The 22,150-nt window shown below is 37.7% G+C and overlaps 4 protein-coding genes across 4 annotated transcripts; 2 read left to right on the top strand and 2 right to left on the bottom strand.

Moving 5' to 3' along the window:
* Positions 1–1,124: 1,124 nt before the first annotated feature.
* On the top strand, positions 1,125–2,169 carry LOC116161651 (Golgi SNAP receptor complex member 1). Its single transcript, XM_031475076.1, has 4 exons — positions 1,125–1,275; positions 1,329–1,510; positions 1,557–1,798; positions 1,848–2,169. Exons 1-4 carry the CDS (start codon positions 1,245–1,247, stop codon positions 2,083–2,085), a joined length of 693 nt encoding a protein of 230 aa, XP_031330936.1. The 5' UTR covers positions 1,125–1,244; the 3' UTR covers positions 2,086–2,169.
* A 19-nt stretch (positions 2,170–2,188) lies between these two features.
* On the bottom strand, positions 2,189–9,108 carry LOC116161483 (gustatory receptor for sugar taste 43a-like). Its single transcript, XM_031474837.1, has 7 exons — positions 8,928–9,108; positions 8,687–8,880; positions 8,211–8,643; positions 8,045–8,160; positions 7,753–7,992; positions 7,616–7,705; positions 2,189–2,267 (listed from the first exon to the last, which is right to left on the bottom strand). Exons 1-7 carry the CDS (start codon positions 9,106–9,108, stop codon positions 2,205–2,207), a joined length of 1,317 nt encoding a protein of 438 aa, XP_031330697.1. The 3' UTR covers positions 2,189–2,204.
* A 2,929-nt stretch (positions 9,109–12,037) lies between these two features.
* On the top strand, positions 12,038–14,347 carry LOC116162133 (zinc finger protein 99-like). The gene is made up of 3 exons (XM_031475671.1): positions 12,038–12,133; positions 12,194–12,273; positions 12,318–14,347. Exons 2-3 carry the CDS (start codon positions 12,259–12,261, stop codon positions 13,875–13,877), a joined length of 1,575 nt encoding a protein of 524 aa, XP_031331531.1. The 5' UTR covers positions 12,038–12,133; positions 12,194–12,258; the 3' UTR covers positions 13,878–14,347.
* A 5,238-nt stretch (positions 14,348–19,585) lies between these two features.
* On the bottom strand, positions 19,586–21,702 carry LOC116161774. The gene is made up of 3 exons (XM_031475237.1): positions 21,413–21,702; positions 19,927–20,070; positions 19,586–19,875 (listed from the first exon to the last, which is right to left on the bottom strand). Exons 1-3 carry the CDS (start codon positions 21,468–21,470, stop codon positions 19,724–19,726), a joined length of 354 nt encoding a protein of 117 aa, XP_031331097.1. The 5' UTR covers positions 21,471–21,702; the 3' UTR covers positions 19,586–19,723.
* Between the last annotated feature and the right edge of the window lie 448 nt (positions 21,703–22,150).

Here is a 22,150-nt window from a genome sequence, read left to right on the forward strand (position 1 = left end):
ACCAAAAACGTAAACAATTACAAACAATAGCATAACGGTATTTAACATGTCATTCTGAATTGCTGTTAAATCAAGTAAATTTCAAAATCAGAGATTGAAACACACAAAAAATATAAAATGCAGCATACAAAACAAATACGATATAAAGAAATGCAAAAATTACTATTCAAGACAAGATGCCAAACGTAATCCACGTTCCTGCTTTCTAGATGGCGCAGGCAGCTTTTCCCCACCTAGAAATTGCATGGTTGCCAACTGTTAAAAATGTATGTATCGTCGTAAGTTGTATATACAGGGTGGAACCTCTCAAGGTACATTTCAACTCCCACATCCGAAGTGATCAACGAACGACCCTATTAAATCATTACTTGAAGAGCGTAAAGCCCGCTTGACATAGAACAATAACAAGAGAAATTGCGAAAGGCATGCGCAGTTCAAAGACAGCTGATCAATTGCATGCAATTTTTGTAGGCCCTCCACGAGAAGTTATTCTCACGAGCCGCCGCTGTCTACCTTATTTGAAAAATAATATTATACATGTTTCTTCCAGTGACAGTTTCAGCTGGGGGCAAAGAAGGCAATTTGGAGAATTCCAGAAGGCTAAAAATGCCTAAAGCCCGCTTGACATGGAGCAATAAAAATTGCAATTACATGCAAGTTGCAAGAAAAATTGCGAAAGGCATGCGCAGTTCAAAGCCAGCTGATCAATTGCTGCAAGAGACTTGCATGCAATTTTTATAGGACCGGTGCTATTTTTCTTGCATGAATCGTGCAATTCTAGGGATAAATCTAGTTGTTTTTGTGTCACCAACCTATAGTAAAATACAGCGGCGGCAACTATGATGCTGAGAGACGCACTCATTACTTGTTTTTATTAATCGTATTTGTTCTTGTAATTTTCATGTTTCTTCAAGCAATCAAAATTTAACTTTTATTGGAGGTTAGCAACTTTGTTGACAAGTCCATATTTTTCTTCTGTTGGCAGACATGTGGCAATTGAAATAGAATTGCACCATGTCAAATACCATGCAATGCTTATTGCATGCAAGGATTTGACCTTGCAATTTCTTTCTGCAAGTTCTTGCGCGTTGTATTGCTCCATGTCAAGCGGCCTTAAACGAAATTTGTCTTTAAAGGAATATGGTGTAATTTAGCCACCCATTGCTCATGCATTAGACACGAATTCTTTGCAATCAGCTGTTTAACGTCATTGACGTGACACTGACAAATGACAAAATACAACAATGTCGACAGCAACTGCGCTTACGTACGAAGGTAATTTATTTTAATTTTTTTCTGCAAAGGACTAGTTTATGATACGTTTTTAGACCTTCGCAAACAGGCGCGGCTGTTAGAAAACGACATCGATCTAAAGCTGGTAGCTTATAGCAAATTGGGGGCAGGAATAAACACACCTCATCACAAGCATGAAAGTGACACAGTCCCGCTACTTTCCGGCGAAGACACGTTCGAGTCAATGTCAATGGAAATTGAGCAGCTCCTTAAAAAGGTACAACATCACTTAGCACTTCCTATTAACCATCGGTCTCTCTTAGTTGACGCAAGTGAACGAACGAATGACCGAACAACCGGTATCGGGTGCCGCCATGTTACACACGCTACAAAGGCACAGAGACATTTTAGCCGACATGTCTCGCGACTTTCACAAGACCAATTCTCAGCACGAGGCGAGACGCGAACGCGAAGATCTACTCAAGACCAATAAGAAAGATTCCTTTCGACCCGAGGGTATCAATCGACGCGATCAGTATCTGAAGGAAAACTCGCATATACAAAAGTAGGTTCGATTCCGCCCGTAACACTGATTACATCCTCTTGTTTCTTAGCTCTGATCGCCTGGTCAACGAACAGATAGCGATCGCCGTCGAAACCAAGGAGCACTTGTTGAGCCAACGTCAGACGTTCAAGCGATTTCAGACGAGATTCAACGACATCTCAAATAGATTTCCCGTATTAAATAGTCTTATTCAGAGAATAAACTTCCGAAAGCGTAGAGATTCGATTATTATCGGGGTGGTGGTCGCGCTCTGTACGTTGCTGCTACTTTTCTACGCTTTTCATTAGATTTAATTTTATAATTAGCTTTAAGGGTGCAGAAGTAAAATTGTATAATTGGAATTTTTCTTAATATATTTTATTATTTGTACATTTTGTGTTGGTTTTTTGTGTGCAATTCATTTTTCTTACTTGTCGTTCTTCTGAAATTGGATTAGTATTACCAGGTACGTTGTAACCGCTCCCGCAATCTGAAAAGAGTCAAATTGAATCAAAATCATAAGGCACTTTCGATATATACGGAAGGAGGCATATAGGCAACCAACAATACACTCAATTACCTGAAATATTCAGTCCGTATATTTTAACTGAACAATATACAGGAAATTTTTTTTAAATGTATTCATATGAACTACTTTACAAACGGATCTAATGGATGGTTATAATAGGCAACCAACTCTACAAGAATTAGTTTTAAATGACAATCTGCGTCTGCTATGAAACAGCAACTTGATTATTTAATGTCAAATTAGGGTTAGCATTTTTATTATTAGCATCAAATTGTAATTTTTTAACACAAAAATGTATGACAAAGAAGATAAGGTTGAAATATTAACATGGTATCAGGGTGGTAACAGTTTAAGAACTGTAAAAAAAAGCTCGTTTGTCGCGTGTAATGTTGGTTGCCTATACCAAGCCGTTTGTATACGTTTAAGAAAAATTAAGATATGCAACTCATCTTACCTAATTTTTTACTCTTTTTCTACGGGTAAAAAATAAGAAGAGAAAATGTAACGGTGGTGTGAAATAGCATTGACGGAAGTCGCTAATTATTATCTCCTTTGCGCTGGTCATTTATGTTGAGTTGACGTATCACAAAACAAAAGAGGCGTTGTCAGTTTTGTTTTGCCAAGAGTAACGCGTTTTCCCCCGCTTTTATAACCTTTTTTTATCAATTTTGTTTGTCGAGTGCCCTTTTAATGCAAGGTTCTTTCCTCTTCTAGCTCTTTTTCAAATGTTTTTCAATAAACGTCAATATCTGAATTATTTATTGCATTAATATTGTTAATTATACTCTTAATAAAATATACACAAAAGAAGAAAAATAGGAATGACAGATCTATTATTTGCTGCTAAATATAAAAATTTCATGTTGATGCTTGAATTGTTAATGAACATTGCACCAGGAACAGAACTGGCCGTGTTTTAATTGAAGAAATGAAGTTAAATATTTTAGCTTCAAAAGACAGCTTCCAATTGATCCAGTCGAATCTGCTAAACAAATCGTCCAAATCTAAAATACCTACTTAGCTTTTTTATTCTATAAGATGTGAAATTAATATTTTATAGGTTTTAATGAGTATTCTAAGTGTCACATTAGCAGTAAGAGTGGTTAGTGATCTCTTTAACTCAACCGCAAGAGTAGATAAATCGAAACATATGATTGTGCTATCTAATCACATCAGTCATTCTTATTAAAAATGGGACTCTGAGCCCCAAATAAAATAAAGTTCACAACATATAACAATACTGTTTCCATGGAAACGGTGGATGAACCTAATCTTGTTATTTTGGATGTTTTAAATTTAGATGACTTCTGCTATAAAATAAAGTTTTGTGGTATACACAACAATAAAGCGCAACTTTCCCATTAAGCGTCTTGTACACATGTCTAGACACATTACTGGCGAGGAAATATTGAATTTTAATTTCTGAATCAGGTAATGTCATTTTACTGACGAGTTAAGTATTAAATTTTACCCAAAATCGCATTTCATTATAATAGTACATTATATATCAAGGTAGAGAAGTCCAGTATTATTGCCTGAGCACCAAGATTACATCTCGAGACGCTTGCGCCGAGGGGTGTAAGGTGCGAAGGCAATAATAGACTTCTCTACCGTGGTGTATATACTATTTTTTTCACTACTAGCACTCGATGTCCTCTAAATTAACATATTATATTGATAAGAAAGTGAACGGTTGGACAGAATTTTTTGTTTATTAATTTAACATGTCAATCAAGTACGTGGAAGTACAAGTCAAACAGGCCGTATTTTGTTCTGTCATTGAGATATTTTTAAAGAGTAATTTCGTTCGAATTTTTTCAAAACGTGATAATTTTATGTATGTAATTTCTCTGGAAATGGCGGATGGTGGCAATTATTCATTTTAGAGAACTTGTCTAAACGTTTACCTATTGAGCGAAATTTCGGTTTGTGTTTTTTAAAAGTGACAGCGTGACAGTTCTCATTATTGACTACTAGAAGTTAATAATGTCCACATTATTAACCACTTTGAACAAATGCCGAGAAAGCATTTTTACAAGTGGAAAAAAGGTTAATAATCATGTCATCAGACGCTAGTAGTGAAAAAAATCTCTTTAATCTTTTGATTAATGTCAATCTGTCAGTGATGACAGGAGTGATTATAGACATTTCGCAATGTCACAGACACGTGACGGTGCGGCCGGTAAAGTGACAAGCGACAGAAACGTAGTCTGATCTGCCTCTGTCATGGAAACTAAAATGTCATGACATAAAGTAGGCATGAAAATGAAGGTTTCAGGACGATTTTGGGTAAAATAAATAACTAGGTAACGGGCGATCAAAAATGGGTTACTGTTGAGTCGCCTTTGGAAGTTCAAATTAAGTACGATTTCTCATGTGAACAAAAATTCCAAAGGTGACTCGACAGCAACTCATTTTTGATGGCATAGTATTTGTTTGTGTTACTGTCACATGTGTAAAGTGGGTTGCATAACTGCTAGGCATACAAATGCATTAACTTGTATATTTAAGAATTGAACATAGGAGATTTTCATGTGCATTTCAATTTCAGGATAGATGTCGCTGGAACTGATCTTTACCCAGAACCGCCAATTGTTAAAGTATGGTACGTCAAAATTGCACTGCCTGATCTGTAAACCCCTAAGATCATGACACAAAAACACAAAAACTACATATCATAGAATTAACAGACCCGCCATTGTTGCGTTCTCAAACTAGAATCCCTCCAAATAATTGTGATTTAGGGATCACAATAATTTAACGACGTCAAATTTAGAGGTCCCCCAAAAATGCCAATTTTTCAGTTGACGCCATTAAATTATGATGCTTTACAGTATCTGGTTATTTTAAATTTTTGGTTGCATAGTCCTTTCTCCTCATTATATTTTATTATCCTTACCACTCCCTGTATATAACTATTACGTATGTCCCTGTATGTATTCTCACTAGTTATGTGCGATGCAGGAGCCGTCAAAGTTCGAATTAAGCCTGCATAATATATGCGCATTAGTCGAACAACAATACAAGATGTCGTCATACAATCGCAAATAATGAGCGTGTCTGTTAAAAAGCAGCATGTCATTTTCATCCAATTTCAATTCAACTAGCAATCTACGCTGTCCGTACCACAAAAAACAACTAACGCCAGCAGCCATCGTCTACTACTTCGAAACAAAGAAATCTGTTCAGTCATATGGATCAATGTACGTTGTTTACGAAGGCTATAGTGGCATACGGAATCTAGGAGAGGGTTCCATTACATACCAAGCCTAAGGTTTATTGTCTAACATAGCAACTACCTACGGAAATGGATATGCATCACTTTTGTATCCGTGTGCCCTTTAGGGGAATTTTTTGTAAAATGCCCCTTATGTAATGGGTTTGTCTGTCGGTCTGTCCGTTAGTAGCTCGTCTAACTCGAGAACGAAAAGAGATTCTACAAATTCAAGGATAAGTGCTATTGAATATGAGCCGGATTAAAAGTCGTGTTTCCGTGTCCGAAAATTTCCTTTTTCAAAATCGACAAAATGTGCGCGTTTTGTGGAATGTACGTTGTTTACGAATGCTATAGTAGCATACGGAATCTAAGAGAGGGTTGTAGGAGATCTACAAAATGTTTACGAATAACGGGGTTCTATTACATATGATACCTAAGGTTTATTGTCTAACATAGCAACTACCTACGGAAATGGATATGCTTCATTTTTGCATCCGTGTACCTTTTAGGGGAATTTTTCGGAAAATGCCCCTTATGTAATGGCTTTGTCTGTCGGTCTGTCCGTTAGTCGCTCGTCTAACTCGAGAACGAAAAGAGACAGCGATACCAATCGATTCTACGAGTTCAAGGATATGTGCTATTGAATATGAGCCGGATTAGAAGTCGTGTTTCCGTGTCCAAAAATTCCCTGTTTCAAAATCGACAAAATCTACTAGTTTTATGGAATGTACGTTGTTTACGAAGTTTATAGTAGCATACGGAATCTAGGAAAGGGTTGTGGGAGATCTACAAAATGTTTACGAACTACGGGGTTCTATTACTAATGAATCCTAAGGTTTATTGTCTAATATAGCAACTATGTACGGAAATGGATAAGCGTCACTTTTCAATTCGTGTACCTTTTAGGGTAATTTTTCGCAAAATGCCACTTATGTAATGGCTTTGTCTGTCGGTCTGTCCGTTAGTCGCTCGTCTAACTCGAGAACGAAAAGAGACAGCGAAGCCGATTGAGTCTACGAATTCAAGGATCAGTGCTATTGAATATGAGCCGGAATAAAAGTCGTGTTTCCGTGTCCAAAAATTCTCTTTTTCAAAATCGACAAAATGTGCTCGTTTTATGGAATGTACGTTTTTCCCTACGGAAATGGATATGCATCACTTTTGTATCCGTGTGCCTTTTAGGGGAATTTTTTGTAAAATGCCCCTTATGTAATGGGTTTGTCTGTTGGTCTGTCCGTTAGTAGCTCGTCTAACTCGAGAACGAAAAGAGATTCTACGAACTCAAGGATAAGTGCTATTGAATATGAGCCGGATTAAAAGTCGTGTTTCCGTGTTCAAAAATTCCCTTTTTCAAAATCAACAAAATGTGAGCGTTTTATGAAATGTACGTTATTTACGAAGTCCATAGTAGCATACGGAATCTAGGAGAGGGTTGTAGGAGATCTACAAAATGTTTACAAACAACGGGGTTCTATTACATATCAAGCCTAAGGTTTATTGTCTAACATAGCAACTATCTACGGACATGGATAAGCGTCACTTTTGTATCCGTGTACCTTTTAGGGGAATTTTTCGGAAAATGCTCTTTATGTAATGGCTTTGTCTGTCGGTCTGACTGTTAGGGTTTTAAGAGATCTATAAAATGTTTACAAACAACGGGGTTCGATTACATATCAAGCCTAAGGTTTATTGTCTAACATAGCAACTACATACGGAAATGGATATGCTTCACTTTTGTATCCGTGTACCTTTTAGGGGAATTTTTCGGAAAATGCGCCAACAACGAACAGAAGCAGCGATGCCAATCGATTCTACTAATTCAAGGATCAGTGCTATTGAATAGGAGCCGGATTAAAAGTCGCGTTCCCGTGTCCAAAAATTCCCTTACTGAAAATCGTATGCGATAGATATTCGTATCCTATTGATAATGTGTCATGAAATGAAAATTGGCGGGGACTGATATCGTATTGCCTTTTACCCGATTGGCCAAATTGTGTCTAACAAAGAGGCTAGTTAGGAAAATATGAGCAAAATCTTGTAAGTGCGATGACATAATTTTGTACTTACTGCATTTACCTCGGCGAATACGTACCGATGTTATTAAAGCTCGATCTATTCTGACGAGCCCACAAGCAGTAAACTCAATCTGCCGGTGATTCAACTCAGCCGCGAACAGCTCCAGCTACAACAGCCACTTGCGGAATTGTTACAAAACATTATTGTTAAAACCTGTTTCCTCGTGTCTTCGTCGAAATCGTAGCAGAGCAACTTACAAATAGACGGACGTATTTTCCTCGCCTCCGACGTGCAGGCGTAACACGCTTCGACGATGATCACCAGACGAGTTAAATGCGTAAATATCCACACCATTTGTATGGTCGCGACCAGAACGTTTTTCCTACCCAAAATCTCCAAGACCAAGAAGTAGGGGGTAACCACCAGGTGCAAAAGACAGCTGGTTAAAATAATCTGAAACCGTCGCCATTTTGAGCACGGGCAAATAACCGGGTCACATAGGTACCAGAATGCTCAGACCGCAGCAGTTGTTGACGCAGTCCGCCGCATCGCACAGCTTCAGGTAGACCCGCGTCAGTTTCACAATGTAGTCGTTGACCGATTTGTCTTGCAACTTGCCCGCTGAAGATTTTCGAGAGGTACCTAGGTAGTTTCGGTGGGGTCGTACTTACCGTTGCGTATGAAGAAGATGTCCACGATGGTCTTCTGCCTACCAAGCGCATCGATTACGCTAATCACCTTCGGTTCCGATTTCTGCGTCTTCCTAAAGAGGCTAAAGGGTTTGTTGATGACACCTCGAATGGCATCTTCCGGAGTCACGCCGTTGATTTTCAAGCAGGCGTTCAGCAGCTGCAACCTTCGCTTGATGCAGTAGAGCAAGTGCCAATATTGGCACTCGAGGAAAAGGATGACGTAGTAAGAGGTGTAGAACGGGACGTAGTTACCGATTAAAAAATCGCTACCCTGGGACTGATCACCTATGGTCCACCACATAGCCAAATCGGATATGAGTATGGCGGTCGCCGCCGTTAAGACCGTGCACAGTCGCAAAATCGATACCCTCCTCGCCCTTTTGGCGTCGGAAATCACGATGATCGAATCGACCTGTCAAGATTAATTTAACCCGAGACGCACAGATCGGCCCTACCTCGTTCATGGCGTCGACGAACGAGAAGAAATCGTTGGCCCTAAACGGAGTTCCAAATATTCCGATGAACACGATAAGGACCACAATGCTGATGTCCCCAATTGTGACGTACTTTCCAGTTTGCTGCTTCATGCGAATTGACTTAGTGCTGCCGGCCTGCAGGTCGTTCACCATCCCGTGGACGGTCAAGCAAACTGCGAAAGAATACGATAAACGGGGCCAGGAGGCGAGCGACGCTTACCGAGCGCGGCCCCCAGCAGAAAACTGTAGAGCGAGTACTTCTGCGACCACCTCAGCGTGAAATACGGACCGCGTTTCTCGATGGTGAGCGGAAAGAGGCCCCAAAATCGGCCGATGTAGACCATTGGGGAGGAGGCCTCCTTCATCACGTCGGAAATGAAAACGTTCCGTCTTTCCAACATCGTCGAGCGGTGCGAAATGTCCGCGAGGGTTGTTTTGAAGCAATCACTCGCGTTTGAGTGCTCGACTGAATAAATAATAAATCTATGGCGTGTAAGAAAGATACGTGTGGACAAACAGCTCGACCGGAATTGATTGCAATCTACCGTTTACCAGGGTAAATATTAGAAATGTTTATCCGTAGTTTTATCGCGAAATTTATTATGAAAGTGCACGACAGTTGGCGTTGGAAAAACATCCGGGTTTAAAAGCGCTTTTTAAATTTGTATGGGTTTCGCGGAAGGCTAGATGAATTTTCTAATGGACTCATACTGTGTTTGCACATTTTTTTCCAACGTAATGAAAATCCATTTAACAGAAATTTATGGTGGATTTATACAATCATTATTATCATTAGTTTACTATCATTAGATCAGTATGAAATAACCAATAGAAACAAAGTCATGGTTTCGTTGGTTAACGACGCACAATAAACCTTTGTTACTATTGTTGCTTTTGAACTTGAAGTTGAATTGTTTGAAAAATAAATTAATTGATGATTTTCGTTTTTTTTTGCATGGCCGCCTCGTTAGTAGGTAAATTACATATAACGTATTTAAGATTAGAATATAAAAAACCAGGAAAACCAAGATGTTTCGAAAACTATCAAAGATAGCTATAGGACATGATTATCAAAAGTTGAACGCTTTTGGAGCAGCTAAAAGATGACAGAAAAATATACAGGGTGTTCCATTTAAATAAGTGAGATTTTTTAATATGAAAATTTGGACCTACAAAAAAACACCCTGTATGCTATTTTTTTAATGTTTCATAGTAGATCTATTTATTTGACTTTTAGCAAAGAGTACCCATAATCTCTTTGCTTTTACTTTACACAGGATCAAGGATATAGAACCTGGAATCAAAATTCAAGTAATAATTTTGACAATAAACTGACGCTTGCCAATGCCAAATTTTTCTTACAAAACGAATTATCTTTTTTCGAATATTAACCATATAATAAAAAAAAGTCGTACAATTACACGTAGAATTCAAATATGCATTCAAATACAGGGGTTTCATTAAAAAAAATTTACCATTTTAGCGTACTACTTTGTGAGCGCACCCTGTATAATTCCAAATATTTTTAAAATGTGGAGAATATTCAACCATATCATAATACAGAAGCATTCAATCGAAAAATCTTATCTTCAAGGCATTAAGCTACTCCGCGCAATTGTTGACTTACCCTGTACATACAAAAAAAGTTCCCCCGCGGCGGGTACCAAAATCCAGAGGGTTGAAACCCACATAAAATAGGTATAGGTTACGGTCTCGCACTATTTAGGTAGAATTATTTCTTAAGGGTTTCGGTACCGGTTCCGGTTTCACTTTTTTTTCGGTTTTTAAAGGTCCCTACATAAATAAATAAATTAATTGATCATAAATTATTAACATGGATTGATTAATGAATTAATCGATTAATTGAATAAAAGATGTGCCATTATTTCGTGATAAATATTTACTAGGAACTTATAGGAAACTTCCTCCTCTTTAATTTTGCGCTCTACATATTTTCTCGAAAAACGCATAGTTTTGGAGATATTTGCAAAAAATTGTTTTTGGGCGCCATCTTGGCAAGATGGCGGCGCCGGCGGCATCTCGGATTGTGCATTTTGTGAATTTTAGTTGTAGATCCCAAAACCTATGAACCTACAAAGTTTCAAAACTTCCGGACTTATTTCCAGGTAAAGATCCACAATGACTGGCCTACAGCGCCTCTAGAGGGATAACATAATGTCTAAATTTTGTACAGCTTAACCTTAGACTGTTAAATTATTAATTATTAATTATTTTTCATTCAACGCTCAAACGTGTGCAGCAGTAATGGATAACAAAGTGCTCTTTGTTGTAATCCTGTATGAGGTGCAAATGTATTATTTTTCGACAGTGTTTTAAATACCAAATCATCGGAATGTGTAGAAGTATTCATTGCCGACGTAAATGATGCTACAGAGAGTAACTGCGGTTTGTACCTATTCCTTGCATTTGCAGTATTTACAGAGTCTCGTGTATAAGATATGTCACAGTTCGTTTTGCTTCTTTTCGAAAACAAACAACCAACATCACCGAAGTTACTCTCTGTAGCCGCTCGGGACATTTTAAATTGTTTAAATAAGGCGCCGATGTGTTTAACCGTTCTTTACTAAGCAGGTTATCTATCTAATTGAGATTTAATTGTCAGAAGTAAAATAGCACGGAATTTAAGCACTTAATTTACAGTGTTAGTACAACACATGCCCCCAAATATACACTGTGAAATACCTTATAGCGTTTTCGATTGGCAAAACTCGTGCTGCACGAGTGCAATTTTTACGTTCTATTGGTAGTTTTAGGGCAATTTTCTGTGTTCCATTGGCAAATGTGATGCAACAATTACGCACTCAGTGCAAATTTCAACGCACGAGGTCCGAGAGCTCGTGGAGCTACTAGTTAACAAATTTTCAAAACAAACGTGCAGCAATTTGAATTTGTTTCTTGCATTGGAGAGTTTTTTGTCGTCATCTTGCGATAGCGAAGATGGTGAAATAGCTTCTATTTTACAAAAAGTTGCACTTACTCATTAAACTGAACGCCAAAAATTGGTCCTTTACAGGAATTTCAAATTTATATTCCTCATCGTTTATCATAAATAATACTGAAATCGTTTGTAATTTTTTAGAATAGAGATTTGTCGATTACCTACATCTAAAATGAGGTTATGGACAAATGACAACAAATATTTACGAATATTTATGTTCCATTGAGAGCAATTTTCATATGGATTTCTTCAGTTTCTCGTGCAACACTCGTGCAGTACGAGTTTTGCCAATCGAAAACGCTATTATTATATTGTACATACAGGGAGGTCCCTACAACTCTTACTAAACATCGTCATGTACAAGAGCCACATCCATACATGTGTATAAAAACGGCATTTCCATCGCAATCGGCTCTTTTTCGTAACACAGAAGTTAGATGTTCTTGCTTCATAATGCTGAGTCGCAGGTTAGTTTAGTTTTAAGTTGTGTTCAACACCAACAAATTTTCCCCAATTGAAACTACTAGTGCATCCATTACGGAGTCCATTACTATTAGCTTTGTTCGATTTATTTTAATACCCGTCCTAAGGCATGGCTACGATGGAGGTAAGTCCTAAGTTTCTAATCGTAGCATTTACACATATTTATAGGCAGTAATGGTTGATGGCGTTGTTAAAGTTGAACCGGAAAAAGAAGACGACATAAATTTGTCTCTCGGAAAAAATGTTTTTATAAGCAATGATGTTTTGGTAACTGTGAAAGAAGAACGAGTGCAGCAACAAAACAATTTGCCAAATATTCAAACTATAAAATGTGGCCTTTGTCGTTACGTGGCGGATAATGAATCAAACTTTGAAAAACACCTTTTGGTGCACCGTCTTGCTAAAGCGTTTAAATGTGACATTTGCGATTATGCATCACATTATAGACACAAATTTCAAAGCCACCTGTTAACTCACAAGGTTTCCAATTTTACGTGTAAGGTTTGTGATTATGAAACAAATCATAAATACAAATTTGAAAAACATGTGTCGACACACCAGTGGAGTCGACCGGCAAACTTTAAATGTGCTGTTTGTGATTTTGCTACAAACATTAAAGGTAGATTGGAATCACATTCTCTAACGCATAACCTTTCAAGAGACTTTAAATGTAACATTTGCAATTTTGCCACAAACCGTCAAAGTACATTGAAAGCACATCATCTGACGCATAACGTCGCAAAAGATTTTAAATGTGACATTTGTGATTACGCGACACATATGAAAGTGAATTTTAGAAGACATCTCCAAACGCACAAGACGTCTAAAGATTTGAAGTGTGCACATTGTAATTTTGCAACAAACTTTAAAAGTACTTTAAAAATTCACCTCTTAACGCACAAAATTTCTAAAGATTTATTTAGATGTGCTCATTGTAAGTTTGCCACAAACTGGAAACGTGCTTTGAAAATTCATCTCTTAATGCATTCCACATCGTTTGAAAGCTCATTGAAACATCATCCAACATATGTGCACGTTTCCAAAGATCTTAAATGTAACATTTGCGATTTTGTTACAAATCGTCCAACTACATTGAAACGGCATCTTCTAATACATAATCTTTCTAAGGATTTCAAATGTCACAATTGTCCTTTTGAAACAAATACAAAAATGAATTTGAAACAACATCTCAGAATGCACAAACCTTCCAAAGATTTCAGGTGTGCACATTGTAATTTTGCTTCAAAATATAAACCTTCTTTAAAAAAACATCTCGTACTACACAAGGTTTCAAAAGATTTTAAATGTACCATTTGTGATTATCGAACGAATATTAAATGGAATTTCAGACAACACAATCTCGTAAAACACACATTGAAACATTATAAAAATCTGAAATGTTCAAGTTGTGACTATGAAACAAAAATTAAGCGAAATTTTCAACACCATCTCTTAAAACACAAAATTTCTAAAGATTTTAAATGTGCCAGTTGCGATTACGCAACGAATGTTAAAGGGAATCTCAAATCGCACTTCGCGGCGATGCACTCGCACGATGCTTTAAACAGGTATAAATGTCACATTTGCGATTATGCCTGCCACCTTAAGTCTGATATGCGAGATCATATGTCGAAATACCATTCTACAGAAGTGTTTAAATGCAGTTGCAATTATACGACAAGCATTAAGTCTACTTTTCAGCAACATCTCTCGACGCACATTGTCTAAGATCGCCGTGCCATAATCAATTCTCTAGCGTTAGGTTACTACGTGTTTTTCTGATTGGAACTCCTGTAACTTTACAGGGTGGCGCATCTAAAGCTATCACTCATAATTGTGGAACACTAAACAGGACCCATAACCACTTAGTGTGTCCTTAGCATACCCAAATTTAAAACCTCCCGGGGGGCTAATGAGCACACTTATTATCAGATACACGGCAACACATGCAAACCATTTGTTGTTTCCTTTCCGTCACACAGCCACAATTAGGTATTAGAATTAGAATAATTTATTAACCACTGTAAGTAAACAAAAAATTGTATACATTTAGTCTAGCATTTAGTTTTGTCTTTGTTGTTATGATTTTTAAATGTTTGTAGGTACTATCATTTTCTCCATGTTTTCGGTGATTTAATTTTGTTTTAGAAATGGTGTCTAATTGATCCGAAATTATAATAAAACAACAACAATTCGAAGTGTTTTATTTATTTTTATTGATGTATTGCTCCATGTGAAAATCATTTTGGATATATTTAATGTAGCAGGTAAGTTAGAGGCAAATAATTTTTTTTTTTTTCTTTATAGGTTATCCATTTCGAAGTTCACTTCATCATCAGACCTTGCTAAAATATATAAACGACTTTAGTTTTACATAGAAAATGAAGGATTATAGCTTGTTCCATTTTTTCTTTAAACTCCATATAAGCATAAGAGCACTTTCCCATCTTTGGTGATGTATTTTAGGTAGTAAGAAAAAAGCGCATTATTGTATTGAGATGCCCCATCCTTAGCAACATCCTGTGAATATGATTGTCGATACGAATCACCTTACACATCATGTTAGTTACAAACGCTGCCAACCGAAATCTGGTGGGTTTGCAGAAAAGGGAAAGAGAATGCAGGGAATGGGCGATTTTCTGGTGGTTTCTAGGGGTGTTAAGAGATCGAGTTACAGCGTCGTAATGAATAAATACGATGTAACATGTGTGTTCATGGTCTTTTTCTTGTAACCGGCCTAAGTGTAAAGTACGGCTTATCTTGAAATATTTTGTTATACCTTAATCATTGCTGTGTGCTTTTCCTTTTTATATCAGGTGAGGTATTTCCTTTATTTAATTAATCTCTGAATGTGTTTAACTTGAATGCAGAATTGTAACCCTTTACTTATGTACTTACTGGATTCATTCACTTGTACCTTTAAAGTTGAGATGCCCCAACCTTAGCAATGTCCTGTGAATATGATTGTCGATACGAAGCACCCTATACATCATGTTAGTTACACAAGCTGCCAACCGAAATCTGGTGGGATTACAGAAAAGGGAAAGAGAGCGAAGATGAGACGGATGGAATTCCTTGGAAGACCACATCTGTTTACAATTTCAAACACCTGCAGTCCAATTTTTTCTTAGAAATGCGTGAAATGCAGGGAATGGGCGATTTTGGGGTGGTTTAGGGGTATTAGCAGATCAAATTACTGCGTGGCTTGGGTTGGTCAAATAAATAGGATTTAATATGTGTGTTCATGGTCTTTTTCTTGTAACCGGCTGAAGTGTAAAGTACGGCTTGTCTTGAAATATTTTGTGATACCTTAATCATTACTGTGTGATTTTGCTTTGTTATATCAGGTGAGGTATTTGCTTTATTCAATTAATCTATAAATGTGTGTCACTTTAATGTAGATGGTAACCCTTTACTTATGTACTTACTGAATTCAATCACTTGTACCTTTAATGTGTAACCTTTGTTGGTATTGGCAATCATGTTTCATTGTCGGTAGGGCTGTATCTGTGCTGTACATACTTGCATATGTACATATTTAATTTGTGTATTGTGCTTTTTAGTCACTCTCGATTATTCCATTGCATTTCATTATATTTGCTTATTTGGGACTGTGAGTAATCAAGAGGGAAGTGTGCTTGTTTAGAGGGGATCGAGCTATTCGAGTTTATACGGCCTTGGTGAACCTAACACTAACATTTTCACTCGTTCCGAACCCAACAACTTTAGCCCAGGTTTACAGGGACCCCACTGGGCGTGAGTACTCCTCCCGCCCGGCGAGGTATATTTGACATCTCTTAGTTTTGTCCGATGTATGTGTTGTAATACCTGGGGAATGGCTCGATCCCATTTTGGTTACTCACAGCGTGTTTGTAGTAGTTACCCCGGTTTCAAGAGGATTCAAAAGTGCTGTACATTAGATGTTGTTCATTATAGGACTACTCCGAATTAGGTTTTCCTGCAGTTTTCCTAATTCGTAAGGTAAATGCCGGAGTAGTATAGAACCACTTAAGACCCTCTGCAGGGGCACCGTTTTGGTATTAGCTGCAATATAAACTTAATCAACTATTGCTTTTGGTGTCCCTTACCCATAAAACGCCCTCAGTGCCTGCTGAGAACCCAGTTATTACACAACGTAGGTGTCCTACATGACGATCACGACCTTAGTGCATTCGGAGTGGCCCCCGAGTGACGGATTCTCGCGGGAAACTTAAGCGAGAATATTCAAATAGGCAGCCATGTTAGTTTGGCATTCCCAATACTACAGAACATGGTCAAATATTCCGGTGTGACCTGAAGTTGGTGTTAGCCCGCCAAGATAGTAGGAGGCTAGGATCATCACAATGTGTAACCCTTAGAGAAGGAAAGAGTGAGGAGTGATAATAATGATCGTAAAGTGAAGCCCACATTTGTTTATTATTTCACCGAAAACTAACCTATAATTTATATACCTGTGAAACGATGTACTTTCGTGTGTTTTTTAACTATCACTTCCGTGCACTACAATGTACCATTGTCCAATAATGTTTTTAATCGCGTTTTTAGTCTATCCATGGACTATGATAAAAGAAAAACATAGTCCTTGGCTACTTAGGCTAGTTCTCATGGCATCCGATGTCCGCCATCCGATTCGGAAATTTTTTATCGGATAAAAAATATGCCAGAGTTCACATGCGTCCGAATTTCGCAAAATGTTTTAGTGACAAATCGAGGGAAACTTCACCGAATTTTAGTGTCGTTGTTAAATAATGGCACACCTGCGTGTTTTGATAGTCAAACCTCAAATTTATGTATTTCTATTTTAGTATTCTTCGGATTTCATTTCACATTCAGAAAATCAGAAGTTACATTTACGTTATATAAGTACTTTTTGTGGCAAAAGTTGTAATATTCAATGTTAAAAAATTCAATTTTTAAAATTTTCAACCAATAGGAACACTTTCGGATCGTCGGACGTCGGACGCCAAACAGAATCTTTATAATTAATTTTTTCGGTAGAATAATCGTGTCACATGATTTAGATGCAGAATTTATATCTCTATAACTTTTATTTGAAGTATTTTTGCGTAAAATAATTACGAAACGTTTGCGCAAAGAAAAAGTAATTTCCCATGTTAAACGCATATGTTCCACTTTTCGATTTACACCCTGTACATAGTTACATGTGTCCCACTGTTTGTGTATCGTACTGTTTAGTCACTCTAGATTATTTCACTGCATTTCATTACGAGTATATTTGCTTATTTGGGGCTGTGAGTAATCAAGAGGGAAGTGTGCTTGTTTAGAGGGGATCGAGTTATTCAAGTTTATACGGGCCTTGGTGAACCTAGCACTAACATTTTCACTAGTTCCGAAACCCAACAACTTTAGCCCACGTCTACAGGCACCCACTGGCCCTGGGTAATCCTACCGCCTGGCGAGGCACATTTAATACCTCTTAGTTTTGTCTGATGTATGTGTTGTAATACCTGGGGAATGGCTCGATTCCATTTTGGATACTCATAGCTTGTATGTAGTATTTACCCCTGTTTGTCGAGAGGGCTCAAAAGTGCTGCACATTAGATGTTAGCTGTAGGCGTTGTTCATTATAGGGCTACTTCGAATTAGGTTTTCCTGCAGTTTTCCTTATTCGTAAGGTAAATGCCGGAGGAGTATAGAATCACTAATGTCTATATCTTTTTTTTGTAATTTCCGGAGGATGTTTGGGATTTGGGGGCTTGGCGTCACTTATTGATTGTTAAAGCTTGTTGGTGGAATTAGGTATTGTATTTTGAGTTGTATTAGTTTAGCTTTGTTTTTGGTGTTTGTGCGTAGGATTTAACAACTTTGGTGTCGGGTAAAATATTTTATGTAGTTTACTCTTGTGTAGGTACTTATATGAATTGTGCCTTTTGTTAAATCAGATATTTTCCAACTACCATTATGCTAATATGTAATTTATAACATGCGAGGTGTTAACTAATATCCATGTGCTTGTGGAAGTCTACGATATCTCAGGTTTAGACCACGTTTAACTCAGTTACACGGTGCACGGGGGTGTACCTATGTAGAACCTCGACTTCCGTGAAGTAGGGCATGCAATGCTAGGTGTATTTAGTTTAGGGTGACTCGTAACATTCGCGAATGCGTGTGCCTTGTTGTATGTAACTCATATCTTTCTACCGTGAGAGGGAGCTCGGACGCTAGAATAGAAAGGTATTCTAGAGCTAAGGCATAAAAGGATCTGAGGGCCCTCGAATCTCCAACTTTAGGGACGAAGTGCTGTAACCAAGGCCGTCCTACCCATGGGCGGCGACCCATCTCTTAACCATCTTCAGTTTTGTGTCGTTACGTGACCGATGTCAGGGGAGTTACGAAGCACAGGTAGTAGTTCCGGAAGTCTGGGATTTATACCAATGTCATTATGTGGAAACTGAGCATAATTGAGGGCACACTGTGTATTGTCATAACTGCCTATTGTTACGTCACAACATGAATATAACCGTGAAACAGGAGGGCAATCAAGCGAAGACGCTGGCCCAAACCTAACGAATAACCAGATTCACCACCCAATGACTAACTAAAAAGTGAGTTACCTTCTAGCCGCGATTAAAGGAAAGTACATGACATGTTGTGACGAATACTCTACGCATACTGTTCAAACGTACTCCGCTACTTGAATTCATTAATTAATTAAGGCAGTGTTACGTGTTCTGCTTAGGTGGTTGGTGTTTTAATTTGCTTGTGATTAGCATAGTTTGGGTTTTATTCAAGGCCAAGGTTTTTTCTCAAGTCGTGCTCTTTTTCTCCTTGGTAGTCTGCTTTTGCGAGAGTGCGGCACTTTAGGTTTTGCTTGCATCCATCAAATTCCCGGGTTTTCAGAATAAGTTTATAATAAATAAACTCGCAGACATTACAGCGTTTTATTTTAGTGTTCCTGCCCGACTGGGTCCCGAGTCATTGTATTAGCTTCGTGTAACGTAAGGGGGCCCTACCTTAGACGATCCAATCACGTGCCATTGTTTTTTTCGAAATTTGAGCGGGAACCGTGTTTTGATACTGGGATTGCAACGTTGCCACTTTGCCGTAAAATCTGTCATCTTCACTTCGAGCCTGGGGTGGGTTAAGATCAGTAGGTACAAACTGATTCGCTTTTTCTTTCCTGCATGGTTAATTTTTGGCGAATTTCGTTGGGAACATAGCAAAAAGCGCTATCACAATAGGCAGGGGCAAGATAATAATCTACGTATGTAAAATTGGGTACCGTCGTCCTCACATATGCGCAGACCTTTAATTTATTTTTGTCTTTGCAACACACTCGCCGCCTTTTCTTCGAAAAACCATCACACAATCTTCCATTAGAAGGGTCAAAGTGTTTTAAAAAATCTATAGATCTTTGAGAAGTCTGGAGTTCTGGCGGGGGAATAAGGTTTCCAAAGGTAAATATTACAACATAATTATTTCATTTTACAGTTTAGTTTAGAGGATCATGTCAAAGAAAAAAGAACAAAAATAATAATGAACAATAACAAAATGGTGGTAGTAGTGTGCAGACAATAATGTTCACAATCCTTGTAGAGATTTGGTCGTATTGATCAATATTTGCTAGTATTGCAGTAGTCGCTGTCGCACTCCACACAGTGTTTCTTTCCGCGGCCATTTTGCTTCAGGTAGTTACAATCATAGATATGACATAATCTCACCGTATTATAAACGATCTGTTTGTTATAGCTGCCGCCTAGATATTCTAAAAGGATCTAGATGATATTCGTGTATTAGATTAACATATTATACGTACCTTCAAGATAAAATATGCATTTTCCGTTTGGACAACTCGTAGTTGCGGTAAGATTAACAAAGCTACGACATTGCTTAAAGTCAACATCAGAGGACTCCAACGAATTAGCTTCGCAAGAATAGCACTTCCTTGAGGTTTGAGAACCTACGAATCGATACGTCAACAGAAATCAACTTTAAAATAATGCATTCGATATGTTTCAAAAAGTGTAGAAACACACGCCATGACAAAAAAAGGAATAATTAAGTTTGACCCCTCCAAAATAATTTCCAAAACTAATATGCTAGACTTCCTCAGCTGGCATGTGCGTTCTCTCGTTTTCCTAACAAAATTGGCACATTGGACACAGTGTCGGAATCGACCATATATATGATCATTTTTCAGAGCAGCATGGAAATATACCTTAGGACATAGTGCATAGTGAAATTACGTTAATAACATGCTCGTTGGTAAACAATGTTTACTATCTCTCTTATCACCAAGCTATCTCCATTTTAAACGCATTAATTTCGTATTCGAATCTATTAATCTGCCCATATCAAGTTTTAAGTGTTTTATTGTTGCTTTGTATCACAGCGTACAACAACTTAATTATGATGAAAACTGATTAAATTCACTGAAGTGACTGTAAAGCACCACGTGTGTATATTACAAGCAACCGGTTTGGGTCTGGTGACAATCATGGTAATGCTATGTTTCTAAAGCATTTGACACGTTTCGGCTACAACTGTGAACAGGAACACCTGGTAAATAAGGAACCTATACTAGCGAAGAGTCAATAATTAGAAAGTAATCATCACAGCAATCTATGTTAATTCTAACCACTTGAAGCCTGAAAGCGCTTAAGTTCCCCAGACAACACATGATATCCAATGGATATGCGGTTCATGTTCATTTGATTTCTAATGAACACCGTACATATATTATCTGTTTTTGGATGTTTTTATACAACTATCCATAGCATTTTCATTCATCGTCCAATTTTGGATATCCATACCAACGACAAGAGCATTTCGCTGGATGAACGTTTTACTGTTGACACACGCGGTCGATCGTTTAATTAATTATTGTGGTTCCTTGATGTTTTGGTTTGCTTTTTGTAGGTATGACAAGTATTTTAAATCTTAAACCTTAAAAAGTGACAAGACAACCGAAGAGGCAATAAAAAATGGCTGCGAGGAACTAAAGAAAGGCATGAAGTTATGAAGTAATATATTAGATTTCTTAATTTTTTTGAAAATTGTCTTTTTTTGTTTTAGAGTAAGTGCACGAATAAAAATTTATTTATACTATGGACATCCATTTTATGTACCATATCCAAAAGTGGACATTCATAGGATATAACACGTGTCCATTTTTGTATTGCAAATGGCTGTCCATAAGATATGTTTGTGTTGTCTGGGTCGTGGATGCTTAACTGGCAAGAAATGAAGGCCTCCAATTTAGAGACCGTTCGTGCATAAAATATAAACGTGTCGTTACATACCTGAGACAACACCTACACACACGAGAACAACTGAAACCAATACAAGTTTAAAATACATGGTGAGAATATTCGTCTATGAGGCAGCTTGCACACACATTTATACCTACGCCTCAAGAGGTTTAACAGATTAGATAGGTACATATCTTAACTATAGCTAATAATTATCTCCTTATCTTATCATTATTTTAGTATTTTCGTTCATAAGGAAAAAAATATTCAAAACATGCCTGTGAGCGTTGCCTCGAGATATACAGAGCTTTCATTTTGTTGTATTTTTCAATCTATTAATTTTTTTTATTATATTTTATTTTCATATTGGTAATGATCTTAGCCTCCTACTATCTTGGCGGGCTAACGCCAACTTCAAGTCACACCGGAATCTGTAGTAGCGGGAATGCCAAACTAACATGGCTGCCTATTTCCCGCGAGAATCTGTCACTCGGGGACCACTCCGAGTGCACTAATCGTGATCGTCATTGTAGGACACCTACGTTGTGTAATAACTGGGTTCTCAGCAGGCACTGAGGGCGTTTTATGGGTAAGGAACACCAAAAGCAATAGCTGATTAAGATTATATTGAAGCTGACACCAATTCCAATACGACGCCCCTGCAGAGGGTTCTATACTACTCCGGCATTTACCTTACGAATTAGCTAAACTGCAGGAAAACCTAATTCGGAGTAGTCCTATAATGAACAAAGCCTACAGCTAACATCTAAAGTACAGCACTTTTGAGCC

The sequence above is a fragment of the Photinus pyralis genome, unplaced genomic scaffold (assembly GCF_008802855.1).
Source record: "Photinus pyralis isolate 1611_PpyrPB1 unplaced genomic scaffold, Ppyr1.3 Ppyr1.4_LG10, whole genome shotgun sequence".
Classification (NCBI taxonomy): domain Eukaryota; kingdom Metazoa; phylum Arthropoda; class Insecta; order Coleoptera; family Lampyridae; genus Photinus; species Photinus pyralis.